Consider the following 13,881-nt stretch of genomic DNA (forward strand, 5'->3'; position numbering starts at 1 on the left):
GAGGCGCTGTTAATATTCCTTGAGGGGATTTCCACTTCAGGTAAGGTAGTTCATCCAACGTTTGCTTGAAAGAGATGTAAGAAGGTCTGAGAATGAACCTCGGAAACATTGTTCCCTTCAGCCCCTAGGAAGCCTGCTTAGTATTCCAAAAAGTCACCCTAATCCTGTCGGCATTAATGCTGGGGAGATGGCAAGCCAGACCTTCCTGGTACAGCAGAAGCAGAAGTAACGCTGCAATGCACAGAATAATTCTGTTTTCACCTAAAATTCTGTTCCTTTACATGTTAGTCATTTTTTGCTATACATTCCTAAACTGTAAATGGTCTTCTAAGACAGTGATGGTTTCACCCAGCACACTACATCTTGGGAGCCGGGTCTTGGTCCATGTTAGTTGCCGTGGCTCCACTGACCAGAGGCCAGTCCTGCCCATCTACACCGGCAGATGTCAATACACCAATTTAAGCCACCTGGTGTGTCCACGCTGTGAGTAATTAATGCAGATGGACAAATTTCCGCCCCTTCTGAGCGCTGTCCGTAGTCATCGTATCAGTCTGTCAGAAGCAGTTTGCTTCTGCGAACATCACAGGGATGCCAAGTGGACACCCACCAGCTGTCGTGGGCACACAGCTGCCTTTTGGAGGCCAACAGGCTGCCTTTAACATAAATCTTAATAATACGCTAAGATCTGTGGCAAGTTACTAACTTCAGCAATTAGCAAAAGTGCACCAGGCCTTTCATATCTTGATATTTGTTTAAAATCTGTAGTGAGTCTTCACTGTAATGTGGTGATCTCCCTAAATCGGTAATTGTCTCTCCTGAATCTGTGAGAACACGGGATGCCTCCCCTGTGGACACTAGTAACAAGGGTATTTTACAGCAATTCTGACTGATAAACATGGTAATCAAACCTGTAGTCCCTTTACCCCCCTCCTACCTTATTCTGGCAGCTGGTTACATCCTCAGCAGGTCCTATCTCTGAGAGAAAGCCATGGTAGAGAGAAGCTTAGGGAAGGGGTAGTCTTAAGACTATGGACAAGAAATCAGAGCTAGCAAAGGGGTTAAACCCAAATGCAGGAGCTACAGGTTGCAACAAATCTGACAACCTCCTTTTCCCTCTCTTTTCTGCCCCCACCAAGGATTTTTTGCATCACACCACACACCCAGCCCTTCTGGAGGCACACAGGTATTGTTCATCATCTGCCATGGTGATGGGCTTGGACTCTTGGCGGCACAGTCACACTACATACAACCAACGTAACTCCTAGGTGCTGTAATCATGTTATCAGCAATGAGTAACATGTTCTGTAAAAAACACCTAAGAAAGCTGCTGGCGTATGCTGAAGGTGGTTATAAACTATCCTTCTGAGATTAGTTTCTTGGCAGTTGGTCAAAATATCAACCGAACAGTTACTGAAATCTTCATTACAATTTTCTTTGCCTTCTTAAGTGATCTTAGTCATATTAAAATAGCCATATTATTATGAAGTATTGTAAGGGCAGAATTCAGACTCTCCTTTCCAGCACGCGCTCCCCAGCCACTGGGACTCCATCAGCATTTTGATAAGCTCGCGTCAAGAAACGATGTGCCCCTGGCTAAAAATTAGTTATTTAATGGAGCTACGAAAAAATTGGTCTCTCTCTCTTTAAACATTTGACCCTGAGGCAGAAGAGGAGAGGAGAGAGAGAGGAGAGAGAATATGATAATCGCTTTAGATAACAATCTGACTCATGCTAATAGCAGCCTAATTGCTACCCAAGTGCATTTAGCTTGAAACAGCCACACCTAGAGAGGTACCTGTGCAGAGGAAGACTAGTTTTAAATGGAGGAAGGACAGAGATATAAATGAACTTTCAGCTGAGCACAGTGGAAAGTAAGAAATAGTTGTTTATGTAGAAACTGCCTTAAATCCAAGAGCTACTTGGTACTGCTTCAGATAATGGGATGTGACTGGTATGTAATTCGTGTGAGAAGAAAGTACACTACAGGATTTATATTTAGGCAGGGAAAAGAAAATAACCAGCTGTGGGGAGGAAGAGGTTGATGGTGTCTTTCCGGAATAAATGAGCTTCTGCAATGATTGTGACCCTTCCATGAATAAAATCCATAAATGTCAGTCTGACAATACAAAATAAGACCTTTGCTTGAAAGTAGGTATAATTATATTAAGTGATTTGCTTGGAAAAAGCTGCATGATAATGGAATGATTTGTAGTTGATGGATTAATAAATGTAAGCATCAAACATGCCCTTTATAAGCGCCAGCCATGAGTTTGCACATTGAAGATTTGTCTTCCTTCTCCACTGCTCTGTAGTGCATTGCTATAGCAGCACTGTCCTCTGAGTGCCGAGCCCCCACTTCTCGTTGCAGCCCTCTGACACAGCAGCTGTGGAGTGAGCCCAGTAAACGAGAGGGCGTTTTCCCGCGGGCCAGGGCAGACCTCTCAGCCCCTGTTCTCCAGCTGCCCTCGCTGCTTCCTGCATTTGTTCTGAGAAGGGAGGCTGTGGTGAGCGGCTGCTGCCTGCGGGTCTTGGTCACAGCCCTACCAGCTGGGGGGAAAATCAAGGTCTGGATTTCTGAGTAATGGATGATAAAATGCTGTTTTGTGCACGCGGTGTGCGGTCTGTGGAGTGGGTAGAGTTGAGTGTAGGAATTGACTATGTTCTGTGATGAAGGTGCCAGATCTTTCAGCAAGGGTATTGATTTATGCATTCAACTCTGAAGTTGCTTTCTACTACATCTTTTGCTACTAAAATTCAGTGATGTGAATGTCAATCAGCACGAACAAAACCTCCATGTTTTGAAAAGCCTGAATCTATATTTGTAGGACATAAAAATTCCTGTATTTACTCACTTTTGCTGGCCTCTGCAAACAATTTTCATAGATTCTAGTGTACCCTTTTATTCTGGGAGAGTTTCAAGATATTTAAGATCTATTGGTAATGGATTTTGCATGCAGAACACACATGTGTGCCTATGCATTACCATGAATGCTATTTTCTCTTAAAAATAGCATTTTTTTCTATTTGTAAATTGCATTTGATCACAGTCTAGAAATATTATACGCCACATATTATTTATCTTGAATTGCTGAATAATAGTATTTGGGTAGGCTGCTATGGCAACAGATATACAGTCTCTGGATTTACACATCAAAGGTTCTTACGGCAACTGTTCTTTGGATAGCCCTTCATTGCACAAGCAGGAAAATATACTGAGCTACCCCAGTAATCTCTGGAAAGACAGCAGCAGTAGAATAAACTGACATGTTTACTATTTTACATTTGGTTTTGGAATATACATAAAAGCATGCCTTACATAAAAAAAAAGAGAACATAAAAAGAACACAAAGGCCAAAACAACACTGTGGAATCAATAACATGAAACATTTTATGAACATTTATTATAAATTAGTATTTATATTAAACTGATACTTAGAAACTCAACCAAAGACGAATTGGCATTGACAACGTGTTACATGTTATACAGACTCAAAGTAGGTAACCATCTGTGCCCACAAGGCAGCTACTTTTTTTCTTCTTCATTTTTAAGACTTAGTGAAATTTTACAAAAAAGGACCTTCCTATTAGAAATACAACAGGTTCAAATGACCTTGACCTTTGATACACAGCAATGATCCCAACAAAAGAAGGGGTTAGCCATGCTGCTGAGTGGTCCGTTTCAGCTCTCCTTCTGCATTCAAAGGAACTGTTCACATTAATCAAGTGGACTTTGGATTAGCCCATATTTTTCAATGCGCAATTCTCTTAACAAAGGTGAATTCTTCTTTCTCTTCCCCCTTTATTATCATTGCTGTCCCTACACGACCACTCCACAGCTGCAGGTCTGCAAGCAGCTGGCAAAGGTGGTGTCTGTCTGTGATCATAGGTTACCAGTGTCCATTGTAATAGTTCAGTTCAGTGCAAAACACACAGGTATACATGCACGCTCCTACCGATAAAGTCTGGTTGGAAACACTTTTTGCTTCACAAAAAGGCTTGGTAACTTTTGAACAGGAAGACACCAAGGAAATAATTAGGGTTAGCATAGAAGAAACCGTAAATGTCTATCACTTGATATCTTCAAGAACAAATTATAATAACTTCTGTGAGGGATGTCATAAGTAAAGCCGATTGGGGCAGGGAGGTGAACTAGATGACATCCTACATTCTGTATTTCTGTGGCTCTGTGATCATTGTGCTTGTTCTTGCGTGGACGTAAGCCTTCGCTTCACACAGACCCCGGGGTAGGATGGCAGACTCCAGACAGACGAAAGTTGAAATGAGATGTCAAGCACATGGGGAAGAAAGCGAACACCTGAGCACCTGGAAGAGTGTCATATGCTCTTAGTCATTTTTCTACCAAAACTTTTTTAATGTCTGAGACTCACTGAAATAAGCCTTTGGGGAAAAAGTTGAAAAAAACAAAAACACAACAATAAGTAATCTGAATCACAATAGGAGCTGCACAGTACAGATATTTTTACTTATTTAATATGTACTGGAAGGTTTAATTCAAGTGGTAGATGGTAAATGTCTTTTTATGAAGCAGAAAAATATCTTAAGAAACTAAAAATTGACTTTGCAGAATATAAAAACTTTCTAACAACAGACATTCAAATACTATGCATTAGTGTGGCTATATTCGGAAATATGCAGGCTAGGTGTGCTAATTTCTGAGGATATTTTTTCACTGGCTATTTGTAAGAAGCGGCTAATGACAATGTCTTTGGCCTTGGTGGTCTCCATATTCCTCTCTCGTGATATCTGCATGCTGATTTGATCGACATTAGTCATGATAAGCTCTGAGGCCAGGATCTGAGTGGGGGATGCCCTGTTTGCTGTGCTATCCATGATGTACTGCTTATATAGTTCCACCAGCTTCTGTTCAAGGTAGTCATTCAGGGCTGAGTCGGAGAGGGGCTGCTGGTGGGGCACTAAGCTTGCCAGCCGCCAGCATGAGGAGTAGCCTTGGACTGGCTTGCGGCTGGTGTCACTGGGGGGGACCCTCATGGACTCCATGGGGGGAGGAATCTCTGAGGACTCCAAGAAGGGGCCTATGCCGCTGTCGCAGGTAAAATCTGTCGTGACTGAGCTAATTGGCATCACATAGTCCCCGGCTATATGCAAATCATTGTAGTTCTTGCAAATGCTTTTGCAGGAAGACGGAACCAGGTAGGTGTCTTTTCTTGTCAGCCCCTCACAGACGTGCATAGCTGGAGACGGCTGCCCTTCGGGCTCTGAGTGCTGTGCAGGCTGTAGGAGATTATCTTTCTGCCTTCTGCTGTGTTTGCTACCTCTAGAGCGGACTGAGGAAATGCACTTGCCAGCAGATCTGCATCTCTGAAGGAGGCTTTTTCCTTGTGCTTCATCCGTGGAAGAATAATTAATGGACCTCATTTCATACACCACTTTCTCAGCTGAACTCTTGCTGTAGAGCTCAGGGTTCAGGTCTTCACAAAGGTAGGCAATTCCATAAAGGTAACCTTCTGACAGCATCCTTCACCAAAGGAAAGGAACCACCAGCGGGCAGAAGAAGGACAAGAAGAAACCGTTAGTTCATTACAAAATCATTGAGTGGTGATTACACTCGCAAGTCTGATACTAGCTGTGGAGAGATGTTTCCGATTTGGACATGAACAAGAGTGTCTCTGTCTTTCTAGAGGACATGAGTCAATGAGTGAAGTGATCAGCTAGTCTCCCTGTTGCACTGTTAACTCAGTCACATCAAAGCATTTTCTGTATAACATAATATATCGCATGTCCAATACATCCAACAACAAGTGAGTTGGGAAGAGAGGAACAAGTGTTTTGTTGTGGTAATAGTTGCTGTAATAGCTTACACTTAAATATGTGTATTTTCACCCTTGACTTCCGTAAAAAGCCAAGGCGTTTCCCCCTTTTTCTCACATGCTTTGAAGCAGCTTTTGGTATGTGTGGTTTGTCAGCTGCCTCTGAACTATGTTGATTTGAGATTCATATTGAGAGTATCACCCCTTGTTCCAGACCAATCAATGATTGTAAGTGTGGTTCATTTTTCATTAAAAAATCTCAGATCATTAAATTAGCACTTTGCACTTCTGCATGCCAAGCAGGATGGAATTAATTGTCTCTATCTTTTAGACAGGAAAATGTCAGTGGCAAAAGCAAGGCTTTTTGGAAGCATGATTCATCTGGCCTGCTTTAGACATCTACATCGAAATTAGATGAATTATGCTGTAGATTTGCTTATCGCTCTCCAGTTACTATAAAAGGATCTTAAACTGACTACCCTAGATGTAGAAATCTGCAGCGCACTTTTGAAGAGACGTATTGAAGAGACGTATTTCCTATGCAATGCATAGGAAAGCGCACATTTCAGAAGTACTTTGGCTCCTCCGCTGTTGGATTAGTTGTGAGTACCACCAGCTCTGAAATCAGTTTCCATTGCGTTTCTACAAAGGCACAAACAGCTTCCAGCAGTCACTAACTTTCTCCACTCTCTGAGCAGCAGCTCAGTCTCAAAAGCTGCATAGACATGTTAGCAATGAAAGACGGGATTTGCTAGAAAGGACACACATGCATCTGCACATCACTAAATGTTCTACCCAAGCTTTAGCAGCTCCACTACCATATAATTGTTCTTGAGTCAATCTCTGTGTCTTTTTTTTAAACAGATGTCAAGGACATGATCCATGGGAAAGATGTCCTAAAGAAATTGTGTGGTTCAGCAAAAAGAAAGTAAATCTTAAATGAAAATAAATTAATAAAAATAAAAAATGGATTTTTTTTCTATAGTACAATATATCGTGTGTGATAGAGGAACAAATAGCTTGTCTTTGTTTTAACAGTGAGTACTTTTCTTAATTTACTATTTAATCCAATCATATCATTTTAATCCTTACGGATACTGTCTTTGCAGATATGAACATATGTCCCAGTTATTTGACAGTTTTCCTGTCTATTTCAAAACACCCGCTGTGATGGAGCACCAGAACTGGAACATCTTCCCACAAACTGTGAATGCGGAGGTGGCATCTCTCTGGCACTCGCTGCACTACCCCATGCCACTGTCAACTGCTCAACATCTTTTCCAAGAATGAAAGGACTCATTTCTTAGTAAAGTATTTCATGTGTCACAGTTGCTAATGCAAAATGTTGCACTAATAATAAATATTGGCTAAATCCTGTCTAAGCATGGATATAGACTTTATGCAGATGTATGGAAGGAAACAGCATGAGAAAAGACTTTCCTCGGGGGGGGGGGGGGGTGGGGGGGGGGGTGGAAATCACTTCCATGATATGAAGAAGGAGGATGGAGGGAAAATAAACCTCCTTCAGAATGAAATATTCATGGAGATTAGATGCATCCAAACACTTGCTTGGTGACTGTGGATCCTCTTTGGTGCTACAAGTTGTGTGAGATTTCCCACAGGCAGGTGACATTTGATGAAAAGAGATCTGTTTGCATGAGGGGCAAAAATCGTGTTTGGGGCTTGGCATTCCTTGAAGTACATTGCTGTTGTCCTGCTTTAGGTTTTAGCTGTGATGAAGGTGCCACCACGGGAATCTTAGCCAAATGCTAGAGCTACTCAGGTTATCAATTCATCACCCTCTCTCTCTTCTGCTTCTGTTCCCCCCCTTTGCAGTGCGAAGGCTGTTCCCTTCCCCCACTCATCCATGGCCCAGATGGTTTTATTGCAAAGTCACCACTAACTTCGGCTAGTATGAATCTGGAATTGTTATACGCTTATTCCTATGCTTATTTTTAATGTGGATTCTGAGAAATAAGTAGCAATATAACATATGGCCTGTTCACTTCTCAGACAATGTATGCACAGCCAGTTGTGTTCAGGTAGCATGTGACACTTCTCTCTTTCCTAGTACCCAGATGCACAGTGTTTCTGTCATAAGGTGATACATTAGGGAAATGAAACCGTTGGTTTCATTTCTTTGCACAGCATTCTGCAATACTTATTTTAAGAGTTTTAGACCACACTGAGACAGGACTAGAAACAAAAGAACTGGCAAATTCAAAAAGATTAGGCTTCCATCGTGCTCAGGCATTGTGTGTTTTGCTGAATGAGTTACCAGCTTACCCTCCAAAGTTGGCAAGGGATGTCGCTCTAATCTGATTATCCCCAGCTCTGCAAGGAAATCGGATTGAAGTTTTGATAGGTGGTGCTGAGAGCCTGCATGCAAAAGAGAGGCGCATATATCTCTGGTCCTAGTACTTAATGTAATATATACGCTCATCAAGTTGTTATTGCATCACTACCAATGGCTGGTCATGCAATTGAGTCACCTTTAATTCTTGCATTTTACATCTGATAAGGATGACAGTTTTCATTAATTCTACTTTCTTGTGCCCCTTCTCTTAATCCCCCTTCCATGCCACAGACGCACGTGTACACCAGGATTCTAAGTACACAGGGATTATATCTAATGTCTTTCAATATTTTGGGTTTCATGCTCCTTAAATACAGATTTCACTTCCGTCTTCCTGAAAATAACTGTATGACTTTCATTGCACAAGGAAAAACAGTCCCTTTTACAATTTTGATCCGATGCATTTTGCATGTGAGGTGAACAAAGAGATTTTTCTTTGCATAGCTACTACCCTGGCAATGGGAGCTGACTACATTCTATCTAAGCCTAGATCCCAGTGGAGACAGAGGGAGAAGACTGGTCTACACCATCTTTTCTGACATAGTCTTTATTACTGTCAGATGATCTTAAAAACTCAATGTCTTCCCTGGGGTTTTTGTTCGGTTCTTCAGCGGAAGAAAAGCCTAAAGGCAGGATGAATGTTTAAAGCCATGTAGAGAATCCAGTGGAATTGCCAGTATTTTCTCAGTGACAGCAAATTTGCTGGGTTATAATGCTTGGAGATGGTGCCAATGTTTGCATAAAGACCTCAGGTTAGAGTCTGGGAGCAGGCAAACAGAATGGGAGTTCTTGGCTCAGGATAAGCAAAACGCTTAAGGAAAGCCTGAGAAGTGTACACAAAGAGATACAATAAATTGTATCCTATATAAAAACCTGAGCAAGATGAAAAGTTGCTAGAGAGAATGGAAAGAACGTGGTGCCAGCTGGGATCACAGCTCAGTGGGGAAAGGGACATTCTTTTGCATTGCAAAAGGAGGGGATGGAAACTCATAGAAGAGACAAGCTTGTTTTGAATATGTCTGGCTTTCACATCCGTGAGCAAGGCTCTGAATGGCAATAAAGTTGTGCTGCTGGTAGTTGGAGTTCAAGTTTTATCACAGGGTATACATTAAGTTCTAGCTGACTCACTAGATGACAAAGTCTCCCTGTCTTGAGGGAACCCAAATCCTGTGGATCCATCTGTAGTATTTTTCCTCATTTTAAGAGACACTTTTCCAGGCTATAGAGATGAGATAGATCCCTTCAGTGAGGTTTGGGATCTGCGTCAGATTGCAGGACATGCACACAAGAGTTCACCTGGCAAGCAGGATACGCTGGAGAGGGAGCCTGCATATGTTGCAGAACCCATATCTCACCTTCCATTGGGGCTGGTGTGAAACAGCTCCCAGGAAGCCTCAGTGGAGCCAGCGCACAGAAATCAGGAGAGTGAAGAAGGTAGTATAATGAGCTGTGCATATAGATGAGTATAGCCTTTCCTTAATGCCTGAAACCCACAGATCTTTGGTATATGAACCCCATTTGATAAGGGCTCTCTCCAGTGCCCAGGGCTGGCTTGAGTAAAGGTAATGCTGATGATACTAAACTACATGGTGAGGTGGATGCATCAGAAGGGAGAGCCATCTTACAGAGACACCTGGACAAGCTGCACGAGTGGGCTAGCAATAACAGTATGAAGTTTAACGAAGACAAGTGCAAGTCCCTGCACCTGGGATGACATGACCAAAGACCCCAGTACAGGCTAGGATCTGATGCGGCTGGGGAGCAGCCTTGCTGAAAGGGACCTGAGGGTCCTGATGGACAACAGGCTGAACATGGGTCAGCACTGCACTGCTGTGACAATGAAGGCAAATTGGGCCCTGGGCTGCATCTGCAGGGGCACTACTAGCAGAAACAGAGATGTGATCATCCCACTCTACTCAGTGCTTGCCAGGCCATACCTGTAGCATCCAGTTCTGGTCCTCACAATTCAAGAAAGATGTGGACAGACTGGAAACGGTCCGATGGAGGGCCACAAAGATGATCAAAGGGATGGAGAACCTGCCCTATGAGGAAAGATTGAAGGAGTTAGGACTCTTCTCCCTGGAGAAAAGAAGGCTGGAGGGACACCTCATCACAGTATTCCAGTACTTAAAGGGCAGCTGCAAAGAGGACAGAGGCTCTCTTCACAAGAAGCCACTTGGAGAAGACAAGAGGCAATGGGTACAAGTTGCACTGGGAGAGGTTTCATCTCAATATAAGAAAGAAATTTTTTACAGTGAGAACAATCATACATTGGAACAACCTCACCAGGGTGATGGTAGATTCCCCATCGCTGGAGGTTTTCAAGATGTGATTGGACAGGGTGCTAGATAATCTCATCTAGACTCCCTTTCCCACGGAAGGTTGGATGAGATGATCTTTCAAGATCCCTTCCAACCTGGGCTGTTCTATGACTCTATGATTCTATGATAAAGGAGGCTGCTATTTGAGGTAGGAGTTGGCCCATTTTGCCCATGGCAAAAGAGGACTAGCTAAGAGGTGCTTTTGCACAAGCATCCGAACGCCACCCGCTGCATGTGTAACTTCCTCTCCCTGTTGCTGCTGCTGCTCTGGAAGATCTGGGACCTGTGGGACTGTGCCGTGAGGCTCTTTCAGCAGTGATCATGAGCCAAACCCCTTCCCACAGCTCTCTTCGCTCTGATCTTTTGGTCTTCCAAGACAAGAAACCATGAGGCCTGCTCATCTTCTTTATTCACACGTCAACAGTTCAAGCCATGCAGGAAAGCTAGGAGTATCTCTCCCACAGGGGAATATGACTTGTCTTGGGGGGGACAAGTAGAGTATGTTTGAGAGGATAATACTCCTGTATTTCAAGAGTATGAGGGAATCTCCTTGAAGTACAGGCTGAAGGAAGCAAGTGAGGAGAGATGTCTTCCCCAAGAACACATTATACTTTATTTGTCTATTGTACTGTTGAATGTTCTTGTTATATGAGTGTCTATCCATTTTTAATCATGCTAAATGGATGGCAGTGAGCTTCAGGAGCAGCTGGTTTCTTTCCTTTAGAAAAAAATACATTTTTACTGCATGTTTGAGTGCTGTTGTATCTTTAAGTGGGGTTTGGGGGGACCGGCTTTCATAAAAATACAATGAAAACTGTATGTGGGTAACCATAGCTTCTTGAGCTCTCAAATAACTTCCCATCCAAGTCTGTTTTATCAGTTCAAGTTCTTTGAAACTTTGTACAGAGCAAGCCTGGTTCATCATTTTCCACACTCTTCTTAATCATCTATACCCACACAAAGTTGGTTTAGGGCACCATCAATCTGGTTTGATAGCATTTTACATCTCATATCTACAGCTGTAAGCAACAATATGACATGTGAGGCAGGAAAGGATCGGGCTCCAAACTCAGAAAGATGACTGACTGCATGATATTTCTACATTGTGCTTTTATGTCTTTCTGGGGTGGAAATAATTTCATGTTTCTGGATTTTTGTGTTTATTTTAATGAGTTGTTGGTTGCTGTCATGACTGATCTATATGGACTGCAATATTTTGTATTTAAGCATTTGAAGTAAAGGGGAAATAAATTCATATGCCCTCTTATAGAAGAGAATACACTTTCTAGAAGTGAAAAGAATAAATGGTAAAGCAAGAAAGACAGAAAAGGCTGAAGGGGTTTCCCAGGAGGAGTGAGGGAAATGGTGCACTAACGAGCATTGAAATGTTAGTCACATCTGCTGTAGAGTATAAAAAAGAGGGGGGAGGGTGCATATTGTGTGTGTACTCCCATGTCAAGCTGCGAATTTGCAGCGAACCAGGAAATTCACTATGAATCAGGAAAATACAATGATAAAGCTTCTTTGTTTATGTTTTTTAACATCATCTTGTTTTTAGAGAACTCTCAGCTTTTTTTCTATGAACTTTTTTTAATATGATGCCCATGCTTATCAGTTATGGTGCCTATTTGTATTTCTAATCTACAAATAGAGTACTCCACTTTGAAGACATTATTTAGACAATACACTAACATGCACAGAAAGATCAATAAAAATACCATAATCATGATAAAAGCAACACACCTGGTAAGACTCCCTTTAGAAGTATTCTGAAAAACATTTTTAGTATGATTTTAGGAAAGACTTTAGAAATAACAGAGGAATAAATTTTTTTGCATTTTGAAGTTGCACTGCAATCACAGTCAGTCATGGTTGTGAAGATGGCACTTTTCAAATGTTCTCATCGCTTCTTACAGCAGCAGAAACTGCATGTGGACAGTGGCTGAGACTCTGCAAACATGCACATGTGTTCAACACAGAAAAAGTACATCTTCGTTTTAACACCTACCAGCTGTGATTCAACACAAACAGAACCGAGCCACTTTTTGACAGCAGGAGCAACATTTTCATACATTTATAAAATGCATAGTATATATTAGTTCTTACCTCCAAAGATACAGCAGCTGACCAGGTTCAGAAAATATGTTCTTTTCTAACCAGTTCAAAGCTTCCTGTGAATCTGTCCTACCCCAAAATGCAATGTTCTGTTTTTATTTCCTTTTTAAATACACTTCTAAGATGACATGTGTTTTATTTCTAATCCTCTGTAGCACGGAAGTATAGAAAGAAAGTCCCTTAGGAGATGAGGGGGTTTTATAACTGACTGAACTGCAACATGCTGAACTTGCTTCCTCTTTTATGTCTAAATGAAACTACATTGTGAAACTGTGTACTGTTAAAATAGCTGATTGCAACACACTCAGTCCAGGCAGATGGACTTCTCTTTATTAACTGTTATTAAAAAAAAAACCCTGGTGAATTGAACAGCTAGAACAATCTTAGAGAAAATGCTTATTTGTTGGCAACTTATGGTGTACCCCATTTCAGCCACTATCTATCGTTCTCCTTTTAATTGACACAGCAAGACATCTAAACATGTCAAGACTGTCATGCCAAATAGGTGGGAAGAGTGAGATGCCAAAGCAGAAATGCATTTCACAGTAGGCCCTCTTTGGAGTCTGCAGACCCTCATACATCTCAGCTTCCACCAAACAGCACAGCTCAGCTGGTTTATCAGGTTTTGCTTGGTATCTGCAAAACCTGTCACGAGGAAAGTCAGACTCAACGTGCACTCAGTACCTCAGTGCCTACCATAGCCAGGCAGGCAGCTTGTCTTAGCAGAGGCAGTGTATGAAAATACCTTGGGCAAGTGGGAGTTCACCCTCCAAGCTTGAGGTGTATGGTCAATGAATATGGCTTTGAGATTGATGTTGGGGTACTCCTTAAAGGACAGAGGACATTTACTGTTTGAAGGATGTAACTGGACTGCTTGAATTGATCCAAATAGGATGTACAGAATTTGCTTAAAAAGGCATCATCAGGCATCCATACATTGCAATATTACAAGAAATTTATTTTCATTCTCAGCGAGGATGTATTTTTGAATTTTTTTTTCTCAGAAGCCTCCAACTCTGCCAGCCAGAAAATACGTTGTAGCACAATGCTTCTATTAACATAATTTTGCTAAATATCTGCTGTGATATGATATATGATTGGGACTAGTATCCAAAGTCTTCTTAGCCATAGGCATGGAAAAGGCACAGGCATCAGTCTGGCCCTACCTACACATCCCTAGCTAATTCATACAACAGTTTAATCAAATAATATTGTACCCAATCATATGCTATGCTAGGATCAACAGCATCTAAAAAGCACAAAAACTGGAAAAAATCAGCAGTTTAATGCAAATCTCAAC

At 41.9% G+C, this 13,881-nt stretch overlaps 1 protein-coding gene across 1 annotated transcript; it reads right to left on the bottom strand.

The window, feature by feature from the left end:
* Nucleotides 1-4,620: 4,620 nt before the first annotated feature.
* Nucleotides 4,621-5,496, bottom strand: TASL (TLR adaptor interacting with endolysosomal SLC15A4). Its single transcript, XM_009810411.2, has one exon. The coding sequence runs from the start codon at nt 5,494-5,496 to the stop codon at nt 4,621-4,623; it is 876 nt and encodes a 291-aa protein (XP_009808713.1).
* Between the last annotated feature and the right edge of the window lie 8,385 nt (nt 5,497-13,881).

This window comes from Gavia stellata, chromosome 1 (assembly GCF_030936135.1).
Source record: "Gavia stellata isolate bGavSte3 chromosome 1, bGavSte3.hap2, whole genome shotgun sequence".
Lineage (NCBI taxonomy): Eukaryota > Metazoa > Chordata > Aves > Gaviiformes > Gaviidae > Gavia > Gavia stellata.

Coding starts and splice junctions, on each gene's coding strand:
- TASL (XM_009810411.2), bottom strand. CDS start 5,496: ATGCTGTCAGAAGGTTACCTTTATGGAATTGCCTACCTTTGTGAAGAC.